A 15902-nucleotide genomic window follows, 5' to 3' on the forward strand; every position below is an offset into this window, starting at 1 on the left:
TTGAAAAAACATTTTCTTATGTCACATTCCAGGACTCTGCTTAACATCTCATTACCATCAACACTTATACGTGAATGAGAATGCACCTTCCTCACTTGTTCAGTTAGGGCAGTGGCTGTCAAAGTGCAATATATACAGCACATAAGAATCTCCCAGAGTGCTTGTTACAAATAAAGATTTCTAGACTTTATCCACAGAGATTCTGATCCAGTTGGCCTGAGGTGTGGCCTAGGAATCTTCATTTTTCACTTGTAAACATCCTCAGGAGGTTCTAATGCCTGTGCTTCAGGGACCATACTTTGAATAATAATGACCTAGAGCTACAATGCAAAGCAAATGAGACATTAGAACTATACACATTCTTCAAATTAGGAACTCTAAATCATCTCTGACTATAATTTTATAAAATCGATTTATAAAAATTAATCTTGATCATAAGAAATGGAGCACAATTTAACTGGTAAAATCATTTCACAAATTAATAAAGTAAGAAAAAAGCAGAATAAAGTAAGAATTTATTGGCTGAAGCACACAACTATCATGAATTGCCAATGTCTATTCTTCTGGGTACAGCCACAAACATATCCCACCCTGGAGAAGTGGATACGGTTTCAAGCAGGTTCATCTATGCCATACCCCAACACTAAGGCTGGAAGGGAAACACTAAACTGAAATGAATATATAAGTCAACTACCTGGTCGAGGCACGCATGGACCATTTGGATCAGTTCCAAAGAGTACTGGCTAGAATCAACTTCCATGGCCCGGATTCCTTGTACAATCTTCACACACAGGTTGAGTGGATTCTATGAGAAAATGATGATTGAATTGTTTTTGGTTATATAAGGATGACATAATCTACCAGTAGGGCCCTGAGATGTCTGTAACTATTATCAAAAGAAGTGCAATAGTTCTGCCTTGGGTCTGACTTCTTTCTATAACTATTAGTATGCATCAGCGAGAAAGGGTTAGTGATGCACAGCTGCTATCAGATAGAATGAAGCCAAATGGCCAACATGGAGATATGACTATGTGGCCCAAAGCATAATACTCAGAGTATATTATAATCTGACCCTTCAACTAATTCCCAAGAAAAAGGAAAGCAAGGTTACCTTCTTGGCTTTAAGTACCTCCTTTGCCAACTAATTTGCCTCCTAATTTATATATCCTAATAATGATTACACAGGTGATATTCTGTTGCAACAGACAAGGCAGTGAATAACAATGATGATGATAATGATAATATTATAATAATAATATCACAATCACCTTTATTGAGAGACCACAATGTATTAGGCAGATATGTTATATATGATCTTTTTCGTATCCCTTGCAAACACCACACAAGGATATTATTATTATTACCAATTTAGAGATGTAAAGTAACTTGCCCAAGACTACATAGATAGTAAAAAATGGACCCCTAATTTCATTCAAAGTCTAATTCCAAAACTCGTTTTCCCTCCACTATATTATTTAGGAGAATTAGACGATATGCCAGAATAAACTTCAGGATTTAGAAAAATAAATAGGTCTCAAGAAAGGCCAATGAATTTTTATCATCTTACATTTGTATTTTTCATATACATTATGAGATCAACTCTGTGAGAGGCATATACATTTTTTCCTCATTATAGATAATGAAATAGAGGATCAAAGAAATGAAGTGATTTGCTTAAGTTCTCACACCTGATTTGTAGAGGACATTGAATGTGAATTCAGTTTTGCTACTCAAATTGTGGTCCATGGACTAGCGGCATCAGCAGCATCTGGGAGCTTGTTAGAAACAAAGAATATCAAGCCCTGCCTCAGACCTACTAAAACTGAGCCTGCATTTTAACAAGATGTCCAGGTGGTTTCCTATGCATATTAAAGTTGAGAAGCACTGGCTTACACTGGGCTTTACTTAAGAAGAAAAGGAAAAGGACTTTAAGGAATTTGTTGTCCATAAAACAATAACAATCTTTAAGAAGAGTCAGTGTATAATTTTCCATAAAAAAGATCATGTTAATGAGTATTATATATTTGCTTTAGCTTTTAAAAAAATGATGTAGCTGAAGCATAAGAAATAAAATGGCTTATCCAAACTGCAGCATCACATAGTTAACCCCAGAGCCAGTTTTAAAATTACAGTCAACAAATTCAAGTGCAGCATTCAAACTACTTGATTATGGCTATTTCAAAGGGGAATTCAAGTTGGAGATAAATCTGATCTATAGCATTTTAATAATACACTACTAAGCCAGTGCCTGAGTCCTGATTGCTATTTTTGCCTACAGTTGGTTTCTGTTCAAGAAATCAGAAGCTCAGGGATAAATGAAGTTGATTCTCTCAACCAAGTTGTACCATCTGCAAGGACAATGAGGGGATAATACATCAACTTACTGTAGCATCAAACGTTCTCTTTAGAGTAAGCAGTTCAAAAATGACGCAACCTACTGCCCAGATATCAGACTTGAAATTGTACTTTACTCCTTGGCACAGCTCTGGAGACATGTAATATGGAGTTCCTACAAGCTGAACAACAAAGAAAATAATCAAAGAATAACTTCTTTTCTGAGGTAACTATATTAATATTTCAACAACTAAATTAAATTTCCCAGGAACTAGTGATAACAACTATAAAACATTCACTGGCATATCTCAACATGGTTTTATGAGATGATGCCACCACAGGGAGAAATTTTATTCCCATCACATCTCTTGGGGCAATTATAAAGGGACAATTTCTGTGGCAAAGGTACTGTGGTAATCTGGGAGGTGCAACAGTTCTGTGATTCCTGGATCACAGAGGCTTAAGGCATTCAAGGCCCACTGAAGGCTTCACACAGATAAAGACACACTTACTAAAAGCTCACCAGTGGAAAAAACAAAAAAAAACTGGCTGTCGGGAGATGGTAACTGAATAAAAGAGTTAAAAGTTCTAACTGCAGGGGCTGGCCGCGTGGCTGAGTGGTTAAGTTCACACACTCCGCTTCGGTGGCCCAGGGTTTCACCAGTTTGGATCCTGGGCGCAGACATGGCACAGCTCATCAAGCCATGCTGAGGCGGCATCCCACATGCCACAACTAGAAGGACCCACAACTAAAAATATACAACTATGTACCCAGGGGGCTTTGGGGAGAAAAAGGAAAAATAAAATCTTTAGAAAAATAAAGTTCTAACTGCAATGTATAGTACTGAAACTTTGTAAATGGCTCAATTTGATATTTGTAATACTAACATGCAAGTGAATTTCTTTTGAATTTGAAAAAGATCTTCTGACTTCAAGAATGGGTTTGGAAATAAAAATGTCATGAATGGAGGTCATGTCTCTCCCAAGATGAGAAACAATGAGTACTTCAGAAGTTCTAATAAAACTGATAGCCATCTTTAATCAGCAAAACAAAGAAATTTTCAGATGGCTTACATGGCATTTTAAAATTTTCCTATCATTCCTTCTTTGCATTTAACTGGCTAAAAATAGTCAAATCTTGGTCTTATCAGATTATTCTTGATAAGAAAAATCCATATAAGGACATGATTGCTCTCTCAGAAGCTCAACATGGCACCATGATACAAGCAGACTGAGTCCTTGAAGCAGACTCCCAACCCTGGCTATTGGCATCCTTGGATGTCTCTAAACTGCTTGCAGGCATATCATGAAAACATCATCAGGACAAAATTAATTTTATTAACTTATGTTTTCAAGTTCTTTTATGGACAGAACATTGTGAAACCAGAAGAGTAATAACTGAGTTTTATAATTCCTAAAAGGAGGAGATCACTGTCTTTAAAGATCAACTTATGTCTACTCCTCACCAATATTCTTTCTTAAGATCAGGTAAGAAGGGAGTCCCGCAGTTCAGACCACGTATGATATTAAAGGGCAGATTGTTCTCTCGGCATCGGCCTTTATTTGAAATACAGGGCTTCTGAACTAGAAAAATTCAAAAGACACACAAAGAGAGATTGTCCAATCCTGAGTTCAAACATTAAATAAGAGATATAGTGAAATCTACTAAAGAGCCTGGGCTGGAAAAAACAGTAAAGCATTTTATTGCTTTTAGAAGTCTCTAGTCAGTGTTGCAAAGGGCTATGAGGTCGGAGCTGTAACGTGGACAGACTCTTGAAAGAACATCAGACTATGTAAATGCCTGTTAGTGAGCCCAGGAAAAAGACTCCTGAAGACTTGCTCTATAAGTACGGAAAACCCACAAGAATATTGAGGAAAGTGCAAGATTTAGGAAGTATAGTTACATCTCTTGGTGCTGGAAAGGAAAAAAAAATTAAGACAAGGGCAACGCATACTTACCGTCTCAGCCATGGAATACTCAGAATTAAGTTTCTTTGCTAGGCCATAATCTCCAAGTTTTATCAGGTTTGCCTTTGTCAGAAAAATATTTAATGTCTTTATATCTCTGAAAAAAAAAGATGCTGCACATTAACCTATATAGTTAATTGTTTTATCTCATCCCCCACCCACCTAGGATTAGTACAGAGTAATAATGAGTGTGTCACCACTGCTCAGACAGTCATGGGATGCCAAATAGTGGTCATCACTTTCACATGCACCTTAACATTGAAAAGGGAACTTGAGTGAGTGGAGGCAGAGAATTAACTTCATCCTCCAGGGCTTCACAGCACAGGCATGTCTCCCATAGTACTGACACCATTAGAAGAAGTTGAGAGGGTCAGACAAAAAACCAGCATCCTAGGTAATCCTAATTCCTACAAGGTGCACAGCATCTTCATTGACCACTTATGCCTTGGATTAAGTGATATCAAGGCAATTTTAACACTTGTTTGGTGTCAAAGTTTCAAATCTGCTAAGGCAAGAGAAAATGCTCCTCACCCCAGCAGCAACATGGTTAGGCTGTGTAGATTACCTAAATAAAATCACTGGCTATTTTTCTAAAGGTGAATTGACATATATAACACAAATAAACTGCCTGGTTCACACTCTGCCTTCTTTTATTGGAAGACGTGAAAAAACTAGAACAATATTCTCTGTAACTTTTGAAAAGAAAATAACAATATGCAACTATAGCCATTCAACAGCTATCAAGAAATATATGCTAACTGAATGAACAAACCAACAAAAAAAGAAATACTGGTATATTAACAGTAATCTCTAGCAATGGGCAATGACTCACTTCAGAAAAGTATAATGATGTGGAAATGTTCTTATAATGGTTGTGTCTTATAGCTAGAAATGAATAGAAAGCTGTTTTGTCCCCCCAAAGATCTGGTAAAATTGTATAATTAATTGTACAAAATGAATAGGCTTCTTATTTAAATTAAAAGATTTAATTAGAAAATTAAAAACAATTGCCAAGTATTACCGCTCAGAGAAAACATTTACTGTGAATTCCAACCAATCTAATACCACTTCTCATAGTGGCTTCTAGGGTCTACTGAGGAATTAATGAACTGAACTCTAAAATATCTCTTCAAGAAATGACTGAGCAGTACTTAGTTACTGAGACTCTTCTTTTACTTATTCATTCATTTATTTTAAGGAAGATTAGCCCTGAGCTAACATCCACTGCCAATCCTTCTCTTTTTTTTTGCTGAGGAAGACTGGCCCTGAGCTAACATCCGTGCCCATCTCCCTCTACTTTATATGTGGGATGCCTGTCACAGCATGGGTTGATAAGTGGTGTGCGGGTCTGCACCTGGGATCCAAACCAGCGAACCCCAGGCCACCGAAGTGGAGTGTGCGAACTTAACCGCTGCACCACTGGGCCAGCCCCTTGAGATTCTTCTTAAACATAGTTTAACTTCAGGAAGTGAAGATAGCACCCCTCATCACTCACTTTTTCTTTTCTAAATTATATCAATGGAATAGACTTGACTGCTTAATCAAGAAAATAACGGTCCTGATGGGAGGTACCCAAGGTGGGAGTTGGATTGGTGGGGAGGAATCCATCCCATAGTCTTTCACTCATTACCTATGAAGGATTCCAGCTTTATGGATACAGCTCACTGCTGAAACAATCTGAAATAGGTACCACACCACCATCTGCAGAGAAAAAATAAATTATATTTGCAAGCAAAAAACCAAAAAAAGTTGCATTTAAATAAACACACACATACGCACTCTCAAACAAACAAAACAAAGGAAGCTGCAACCAGAGGTTATGATTCAACATGACTTGACATCTCTTGTTTGTAGGTTGAGTAGGCAAAGAAAAGTGGTAGGGGTAAAAAGAAAAAGCAGGTCATCATAAAATAGTTTCAATGTCATTATAAAATATAGTATGGTGAAGCAGACTTGTGGAAAGAAATCCAGGAATAATGCAAAGGTATAGAAAACTGGGCATACCAGTATGTAGTAATAGAACCGGGAAAGAAAGCCCATAGAGACTCATGATGTGGAGGTAAAACGTTTAGGAAGCAGCTATAGACAGCTTCCTTGTTAGAGGTTTCCTTTGCCATGAATATCAACCAGAGCCCGGAAGGAGTCTGAACAAAAGGAAAAAGACACTCTTCATTGTTGGAAGAGTAAATACAGAACTAGAATGCAAGAATCACAACATTACAATTCTAGCTTCCTTCCACAGAAATATGAATTACCTCTTCCTCAAACAACTTGTCCTTCTGACGAAGGATTTTGTCATACAGGTTCCCTCCTGTAATTAAACAAAAGACAGGTTTGAATTGCTTAATAGAGATCAAAGCTTGGCTCCTGTATCTACTGGGGTTTTAACAGGTGACACAAAGAAAGAAAGGATTCCGCTTCCTCTCCAAAGGAAACTCCTTCTTCCCTCTTGGTTTTTCAAATGGGTACAAAACTCTTCACATCTTTCAAAGACTGTATGCAAAATATTCTTCAAAGATTTCCCTCCCTAACAGAAGAGGCTCAATACAAAAACAGGAAGTATGACATTTTTAGAAAACATTAGAATTAAAGACCATTCCTATAGTACCCCGATTAGTGAAATTACCTTGAATGTCTTCAAGAGCAGATGATTTTCTTTTCTAGAACTCCTTTTAAAAGACTCTGCAATATTTTTGTAACAACTCTCTCAATGTGACTACTAGAACATTTGGATTCCAACTGTGATGCAATGTTTTGTATATACAGGTGTATATCAACAACTTCTTTTTCTTTCCACTTCATGATCAAAAGGCTTCCCCAAACTCAGGGTACACCCCAGACTGTTTCCAATCATTACTCCCTTTACTAACTCCTTCCTGCAGAGTAAGTCTGTTTGCTTCTCCTTTTCCTTTATCAAGTAATACAGACTGCAAATGATCACGCTTCATTTTACTTCCTACCTGCAACTGGCTAAGTTTCACAACTTTTTTTCCCCTGCAATTCAGTAACTCGGAGTTTCAATAAATGTACCATTTGTTCTAGTTCCTCCTAACCACAAAGGAAGTTAACTACTTGAGGCTTCTGCTACTTCGAAAATCTCTTACATAATCTTGTACATTTAGCATTGATCAGAACCAGGAACAATTATGATACACAAAAGTCTAGACAAGAAAGTTAGAAGTCTAGGAGCTCTCTCTTAGAGATTTAAGCAAAGAATATGCTGGAATCTCTTTAGCATGCAACTCAAGAAAGGGCTTTGGGGGTTCTCTTATGCAATACGAAGGATAACAGCAAGTATAGTATGTATCAAACATTTGCTACATCCCAAGTACCATGCCAGGGGCTTTACATATTCATTTAATACATCAACCTTAAGAGGTAGGTACTGTATATCAACAAACTCATATTAAGATGAGGAAGCTGAGGCACACAGAAGTCAAGTTTCTTGCACAGGTTACAGAGCTAAAAAGTAGTGGAGCTTGAGATATGGGTTTAGAGTCTATTTTCTTAATAACTAGGCTATACTGCCATCTGACGAGCAAAATGGGCCAAAGAAATCAGAGACCAGATAAATAAGGCCATGCTTCACTATGTATCATTTTCATTCAGCTATGATCTTTGGACCATTTTCAATAGGATAGCTTTGGCTGAAGTCAATATAAATAAATATCAGCTATAAGATTTCATTAAATATATCAAGCAGTGCCAAGCCACACTACGTCTCTACTGTCATTTCATGAGAAAAAAACCCTGAAAAATGAATGTAAAATTCAACTGAACAAATAATTTGAACAACTATAATCACAAGGGAGACTTTGAGTATGCAGGGGAAAATCCCTCCCCTTATTTTATACATCGCTTCAAAACTCTCCAGGACCTGAACTATTTCTCTTAAACTCTAGAAATCCACTCAAAGCTTTTATCACTGTATATGTCTCTTCTTTTTCTCTCTCCCTTAAGCTAAGTATGAGCACAAGAATGTCTTGCCAGAGGAAGTCCCACTGAATTCTACCTTACCATTACAATATTCCAGCTCAATCAGTAGGGTGGTATTGTCCATGAAGTGATTGTAGTAGGCAATGATGTTGTCATGCTGCAGCAGGGCCAGAATAACAATCTCATTCAAGGCATCACGACGTTCCTTCTCAGACAGTCGGGTCAAATCAACTTCCTTCCACACAACCAGTGAGTCATCCTACAACACAGTAATAGAGGTATCGTGCTTTCCTCTTGCTTGGCAGAGAATGAATCCACACCCGGATCTGCAGGCCTAGAAAGAAAACTTCCTAGATGGGCAGAGAGTGACTCCTTTTACTTTTTCCTTTAAACAAAACATGAACAGACTTTAAAGGTTCTGCCTATAATTGAGCATCACAATTTACTGCAGGACTAGGGAAAGTGAATCATTAAGATGCTATGACGTTGTTACACTTAACTTGCATGATGTCAGTTCCAGGTAAAAATATAGGATGGAGGGAGATCTCAAAGATTCTATTGCGGGACATTAGGACAGACCGCTAATCATGATGAGGACTGTAGTAGGGCTAGAATATTGGAGAATTAAAGAACTGGAGAGTGGTTGTCTATAGCTGGCCACAGTTTCTTGTAAAATGGAGATATTAAACAACTCTAATTTTATAAATTTAGATTTCTCTAATGATTTTCATCTATCCTTTCTGGATAATAAGTCATGTCTAAGGACTCTGAATTCACTTCTCTCACCCTGCCCCATTTTGCAACTCTGCATCTCCTGTCACTTTCATGGATCACATGTTTTCCTCTACTCAGGAAAACTTACCTGCAGCTCCCAATATCCACTTCCTTTTATAATATCTCTAATTCTTTACTGATGCTGCTCCCCAGTCCAGGGGCATGCCCACCTAAATAAACCTACCTATCCTTTAGAATGGCTCTGCCAGGCCTTTAAACCTTTTTTGGGAAGATTCTGATGAACCTTCTACTGTACATTTACTCAATGCAACCATTTCCTTAATTGTCAGAGCTCATATTGAGATAATATTTGTCCATTGTTTTTCATTTATATACACATACAACTTCAATGCTATTTGTTTACTAACAGGGCTAACGTCTTCCCATTGAAATATGGGAAGCTTCTTGAGGGAAAGAGCTGCTTCTAATTAAACCTTTGTAAATTTACAGATCTAATGAACATCTGGTGATATGGATAATACTATGCAGTTTTTGGGAAGTATAATCAAATTTAACTTAAAACAATCTCAGTGATCAAGTTCAACACGATAATAATGGAAAGGCACAGACAGGCAAGGAGATGTGAAACCTCATTCCAGCCCAAGATTTACTTCTAATTAAGTGGGCAAGTCACTTAAAGATACTGTCTTAGTTTCTTTTACTATAAAACAAGAATACCAAAACCCTTCTCCTCTTTCTCATATTGTGAGTACAAATAAGAAAATAGAATACTAACAGTAACTCCAACATCATATATTAGTGTTGCATTAGGATAAAAAGTAACACAAAAATATTCTCTTGCAATTACCTCTCTCCTTCTCCATCTTTCAGCCTTAAAAGTCTGCTGGCTTGGAACCCACGCTAGAACTGCAGATGGTTCACTGATGGATGAACCACCTTCAGTAACCCCACCAAGTTCTCATTAAAAGCTTAGCTATTCTAAAGCTAGAGTTTTAAGACATTAGTGACCAAACCCACTTTATGGTTAGTTTTTGGAAGTAGCATCACCACTACAGGGTTTTAGATCTGTATATATTCTGAACTTGGGGGTTGGTGATGCATGAATCTCTTCAAAGGATGTGTATCTGTGCAATAGTGGGTGGGGGGGACTGTGCTTACACTAGGTTCTCAAAGGAGTCCTTGTTCCCCGTAAAGATAAGGACGAATGGCTCAGACTATACTAAAAACCTATTTGCCGTGCATAAACGCTGCTGGATAAACACTGATGAATAACCTAACACGTGACGATCTTCAAGAAAAATCTCCAATCGAGAGTTCACATCTGAATTTAAAGATAGCGGCCAAGACAGAGGAGTTGCTATCTTGTGGGACTTTTGAAGCTCTGCCCCTCCTCCCCACCCCGACCTTGGAGAGCTATACAGCAGGAAAGGAAGGAAGTTTTGACAATGCCTCACATTCGTATACCACTTTAATTCACAGTTTGCAAAGTACCTTCGTTCGATTCTCAAAATAACCTTAAAAAAGAAAGATGATTTTTACGGTAGTTATCACTAACTCCAATTTACAGATGGAGAAACTAAGGCTTAAGGAAGATTCTATGACGTGCTTAGTTTCCCGGGTTAAACAAAAACGACCAATTAGTAAAAGCAGTGACCTAACGAAGCCCTAGTGCAGGTGCGCTGGCAAAGCGCTGAAGACCTGAGACACACACCCCGCGGGCGGCCAACGCTAAGTGGGACGCGGCGCCGACGCAGGGGAAGCGGGGCCGCTAAGGAGGGGCTCGGGCGGCGGGGGCCGCTACCTCGGTGCGGCGGTACAGCGTGGCCTCCCCGAAGGCGCCGCGGCCCAGGACGCGGATGGGGATGTAGTGCAGCTCCTCCTGCTCCGCCGCGCCGCCGCCGGCTCGCGGCCCCGGACTGGCGCTGGGCCCCGGGCCCGAGTCCCCGCCACCCCCGGACTCGCTCCCAAAGTCCGAGTTGATGGAATCGCAGTGTCGCTCGTACTCGCCCAGCACCGACATGGCGGCGGCCGCGGAACCGGCCTGCGTGTCCCGGCGGCGCTGGCTGCGCTCAGCCGCTCTCGCTTCAGACGCCGGCCCGCGCCTCCGTCAGCCCCACAGCCCCGCGAGGCTCCATGGTGGCTCCGTCCCCTGACCCGGAAGCAGACCTGGGTGCTTCCGGCCCGGCGGGGTTCCGTCCGCCTTCGCGGGCACACTGAGTGTGGAGCCGTGGCTTCTCTCCCTGCGGGCGGCCCGGGAAAGCGAGGCCTCCGGCGCGGGTTGACGGGCGCGGGTGGGGACCGCGTGGAACCGAAGGGCTCGGGAAGGGCAAGGGCGTCACCCACAGGTCTCTAGGCCCCTCCCCCAATCTCAGACCAGGTGCCCAGACAGCTTCGAGGTCCAGAGGGCGTCAAGTCTCATCTTGGCGCCAGGTCAGTGATTAGGCAGCAGTGCCTTCCAGTTGGGCAGCGCTATTTCTTTAGAGAGATAGTACAATAAAGATATTATTTCTTGTTGTTAGTGACCTCCAGTCGATTCCACTCCTAGCGACCCTGTGTACAGCAGAGCAGAAGCTGCCGGGTCTTTTTGCGCCATCCTCGCACCTTCCGGGGCTATATCAAACAATGTTCTTCTGCTTGCCATTCATGGGGTTTTGATAGCCAGTTTTTTCAGGTCCTTCCTAGTCTGAGTCTGGAAGCTCTGCTAAAACCCTGTCCCCCATGGGTGGCCCTGCTGGTATTTGAAATATCAGTGACATAGTTTTCAGCATCACAGCAACATGCAGCTGATGAGAACTGACAGGTGGTGTGGTTCCCTTACCAGGAAGCGAACCCTGGCCACGGCGCTGAGTGCCAAATCTTAACCACTAGAGCACCAGGGCTGGCTGGGGGAGGGAGGATCTGCAATAAGACACTCCCTGCCCTCAAGTCACCAAGAGAATCGCAATATAGTGAAGAAATGTGTTCCATCAGTTATGTGACCTTGGGCAACTTCACATCTCCAAGCTTGCTTTTTTTAATTGTAAAGTTATGGGAATATGACCATCACGGATAACAGCTAACATTTATTGAGTGTTGTGGCACTGTGTGGCACTGTTGTGGCACTGTGCTAAAGGCTGTCTTTCCATGTGTCATCACTCTTAATCCTCATATTATTCCCATTTTGTAGAAGGAACTGAGATACAGAGAGGTTAAGTAACCTGTTCACTGTTACATAGCTAGTAAGGGGAGCTGGGAGTCAAACCTGGCAATCTGGCTCCAGATCTTTTTCACAGAGCAGGATGTGTTGGGGCTAAGAGAAGATCACATGGCTGGAGACCCAGGTGTATGTAGGGTAGAAGCAGGAGGAGACGGGGCCGCAAATGTTTTATAGAGTTTGGCTTTTCCTGTGGGCAGTGGAAAATTATTGGAGATTTTTAAGCAGAGGAGTATATGATTAGTGTGACTGCATGTCCCGATTTGCTGGGGAAGTCCCTATTTGCGCCTTTTTTCCCCAGCGTAATTGAGAGAGCCTTCTTTTGCTGAAGTGCCCAGCTCAGACAATAAACATATGGTCACCTTACATAAGACCAAAGTTATATTTTACAAAAAGAACTCTGATGACAGTGTGGAGGACAAAGACTGGAGGCTGGGAGACTAGTTAGGAGGCAATTTATATTCTAAGAAAAGTAGAGACACTGGGGTACTATGAGTGTGAGTGTAGAGGAGGTCCAGATTTAAGAAATCCATACAAGGAACACTTAGAACTTTTTGTGATCATTTGGAATATGGTTGGTGAGGTAAATGTGAGAGTCCAGGAGGCTCACCTTTTTAACTAGGTGGATAGTGATAGCAAATGTAGGAGGAAGAGGATTGCTAGGAGAGGGTCAGAGGTGAGAAGGCTAATGAGTTCACATTCCTCTGACCTCTCTACAGGTCATCAATGTTCGTTTAAAAGGATGATATTGTACACTCTGCGTAACATTCCCCATCAGGTCTGAATAGGAGAGTATGAGGGGACTTCTGTCCCCCTACATCTGGATCCAATATTTCTGTTAGTGTGCCAGCCGGCGAGATTGTCTGCTTATACTGAGCTCACACTTAACTGAACCTCTTTTTCATATCCCATCTAATCCAAAGTAACACAGCTCTCCCACCAGATTGTATCACTCCTTATTTTGTTCACAATGCTCATCTCTGAAATACTGATGTCTTGTTCATTATGTTTACTTTCTTGACTCTCTCATTCATCAGAATGTAAGCTCTATGAGAGCCTGGGTTTTGCACCCTTGTTCATAGCTCTCTATCAGCAGTACCTGGAAAAGTGCTTGATATTATAGACTTAACAATTATTTGTTGAATGACTATCAGGTCAGTATTACCTCATATGTATATAACATTTTTTAAACCTCAGTGCAAGACTGACTGATAATGCCTGTTAAATTTTATTTTGTTTGTTTCATTCCAGGGTTCTAGATTATAAGGATATTTTTGAATTTTCAATTCATTCATTCAACAAACACCGAGTACCAACTTGTGCTAGGTTACAACAGGGAACAAAATAAACATGGTTCCTACTCTCGTGGAGCTTACAGTCCACATGACAGACAAATAACCAGGCAACTACTACAGTGTATAAGTGCTATTAGAAGGAAAGTACAAGCTTCTAGAAAGGCATTAGGAGGAGCATCTTTCCAAGCCAAACTTGCTGGGTTAGGGAAGGCTTCCTGGAGGAATATCCAAAATGTTAAGTCAGTGATGGCTAACCAAAGTAGGCTATTCCACCTACCACCTCCTATTAATTAGAAGACATTTTGAGAATAGGTATTGTTTCTTATTTATCTGGGTCTACTCCAGAGTTTAGCCCAGCACATTAAACAGATGTTCAATAAATGTTTTTTTGAATTACAAGATGGAAAAAATAGTTATTTAAAATCAGAAATATTGACTTTCATTTAGAGAAGCTGAAGCCAAAGCTTAAAAATTCATTTTTCTGGCATCTTTGCAAGGAGGAACTAAATCATTTTCTGTAACCTGGTTAGCCTGATATTGTGAATTGTTCTAGTTACAATGTATAGATACAAACTTAACAGACAAACGTCCTTTTCCATCTTAGAGAATACAGAACAGAAACCCTCATGCTCACTTCTTTATTATACTGGATATAAATGAGACTAAATATCTGACCTTTGAATATTTATAAACCCAGAAATACTGAACATTCCAAAGCTATAACTGATTTTAAAGTGCCTTTGGTCAAAAATGGATTATTTCCATGTCATATTTTAACAAGTGAATAGTTAGGATGCTATATAGTAGAAGTTTCCACTTGTGAATGGCAGATCCCCAGGGGCCATTGTTACTGTAAAAGTTAAAGAATTTACCAAAGTACCAAGCAAAGTCTGTATCTATTCTCTGTTCAATATGATAGCCACTAGCTACATGCACCTACTGAACACTTGAATTGTGGCTTGTCTGAATGGAGATGTGCTATAGCTAGCTCTAAAATGCACACTAGATTTCAAAGACTATATTCAAAAAAGAATGTAGGGGCTAGCCCGGTGGCACAGCAGTTAAGTTTGCATGTTCTGCTTCGGCGGCCAGGGGTTTACGGGTTCAGATCTTGGGTGTGGACCTATGCAATGCTTGTCCAGCCATGCTGTGGTGGGCATCCTACATATAAAGTAGAGAAAGATGGGCACAGATGTTAGCTCAGGGCCAGTCTTCCTCAGCAAAAAAGAGGAGGATTGGTGGCAGATGTTAGCTCAGGACTAATCTTCCTAAAAAAAAAAAAGGGGGCACAGCAGTTAAGTTCACACGTTCTGCTACGGCAGCCTGGGGTTCCCCAGTTCAGATCCCCGGTGCGGACATGGCACTGCTTGGCAAGCCATGCTGTGGCAGGCGTCCCACATATAAAGTAGAGGAAGATGGGCATAGATGTTAGCTCAGGGCTAGTATTCCTCAGCAAAAAGAGGAGGATTGGCAGCAGATGTTAGCTCAGGGCTAATCTTCCTCAAAAAAAAAAAGTAAAACAGGGGCTGGCCCCGTGGCCGAGTGGTTAAGTCCGTACGCTCCGCTGCAGGCGGCCCAGTGTTTCGTTGGTTCGAATCCTGGGCACGGACATGGCACTGCTCATCAAACCATGCTGAGGCAGCATCCCACATGCTACAACTAGAAGGACCCACAACGAAGAATATACAACTATGTACTGGGGGGCTTTGGGGAGAAAAAGGAAAAAATAAAAAAAAAAATCTTTAAAAAAAAAAGTAAAACATCTCATTAATCGTGTTTATATTGACTACAGGTTAAAATGCTATTTTGGATATATTACACTAACTATATTGAGCTGGCCCGGTGGCACAGCAGTTAAGTTTGCATGCTCCACTTTGGTGGCCCGGGGTTCGCCAGTTCAGATCCCAGGTGCAGACCTATGTGCCACTTGTCAAGCCGTGCTGTGGCACGCGTCCCACATATAAATTAGAGGAAGATGGGCAGGAATGTTAGCTCAGGGTCAGTCTTCCTCAGCAAAAAAAGAGGAGGATTGGCAGCAGACATTAGCTTAGGGCTAATCTTCCTCAAAAGAAAAACATTAAAAAATAAATAGACTAAATATATTATTAAAATTAATTTCACCCGTTTCTTTTTACTTGTCTAATGTGGTGCTAGAAAATTTAAAATTATACATGGGACTCATGTTATGTGGGACACCACTGCAACAGACTGAATAATTTGCAGAAGATGTACTACCATTTGGTACGAATGTGATACTGTTGAGACTATTAAATTTAGTTATAAGTTTTGAATTCATTATTTATGTCCTCTAAAAGTAAAACATCAGTGAGAAATAAGAAGTTTTCAATGTTAAAATATTTATACTCAAATACTGGGAACCACTACTTTATAGACTATAGAGTCACTGACAAATTTATTATGTTTTTTGGGGGAAATGGAGG

At 40.4% G+C, this 15902-nt stretch overlaps 1 protein-coding gene across 2 annotated transcripts in view; it reads right to left on the bottom strand.

Annotated features, from left to right (window-relative positions):
* The window catches only part of NEK9 (NIMA related kinase 9), a 35379-nt gene extending 24238 nt beyond the window's left edge, over positions 1 to 11141 (bottom strand). For both annotated transcript variants that reach the window (XR_006530234.2, XM_014835679.3), the window contains exons 1-7: positions 10775 to 11141; positions 8320 to 8497; positions 6558 to 6613; positions 5933 to 6003; positions 4294 to 4399; positions 2385 to 2516; positions 695 to 805 (exon numbers count right to left, since the gene is read on the bottom strand). Coding sequence is in view for 1 of the 2 variants with exons in the window: in XM_014835679.3 (XP_014691165.1) it covers positions 695 to 805; positions 2385 to 2516; positions 4294 to 4399; positions 5933 to 6003; positions 6558 to 6613; positions 8320 to 8497; positions 10775 to 10993 (873 nt within the window). In the remaining variant the exon portion in view is untranslated. The remainder of the gene's footprint in view (positions 1 to 694; positions 806 to 2384; positions 2517 to 4293; positions 4400 to 5932; positions 6004 to 6557; positions 6614 to 8319; positions 8498 to 10774) is intronic.
* Positions 11142 to 15902: the final 4761 nt, after the last annotated feature.

Source organism: Equus asinus, chromosome 7 (assembly GCF_041296235.1).
Source record: "Equus asinus isolate D_3611 breed Donkey chromosome 7, EquAss-T2T_v2, whole genome shotgun sequence".
Taxonomy (NCBI): Eukaryota; Metazoa; Chordata; class Mammalia; order Perissodactyla; family Equidae; genus Equus; species Equus asinus.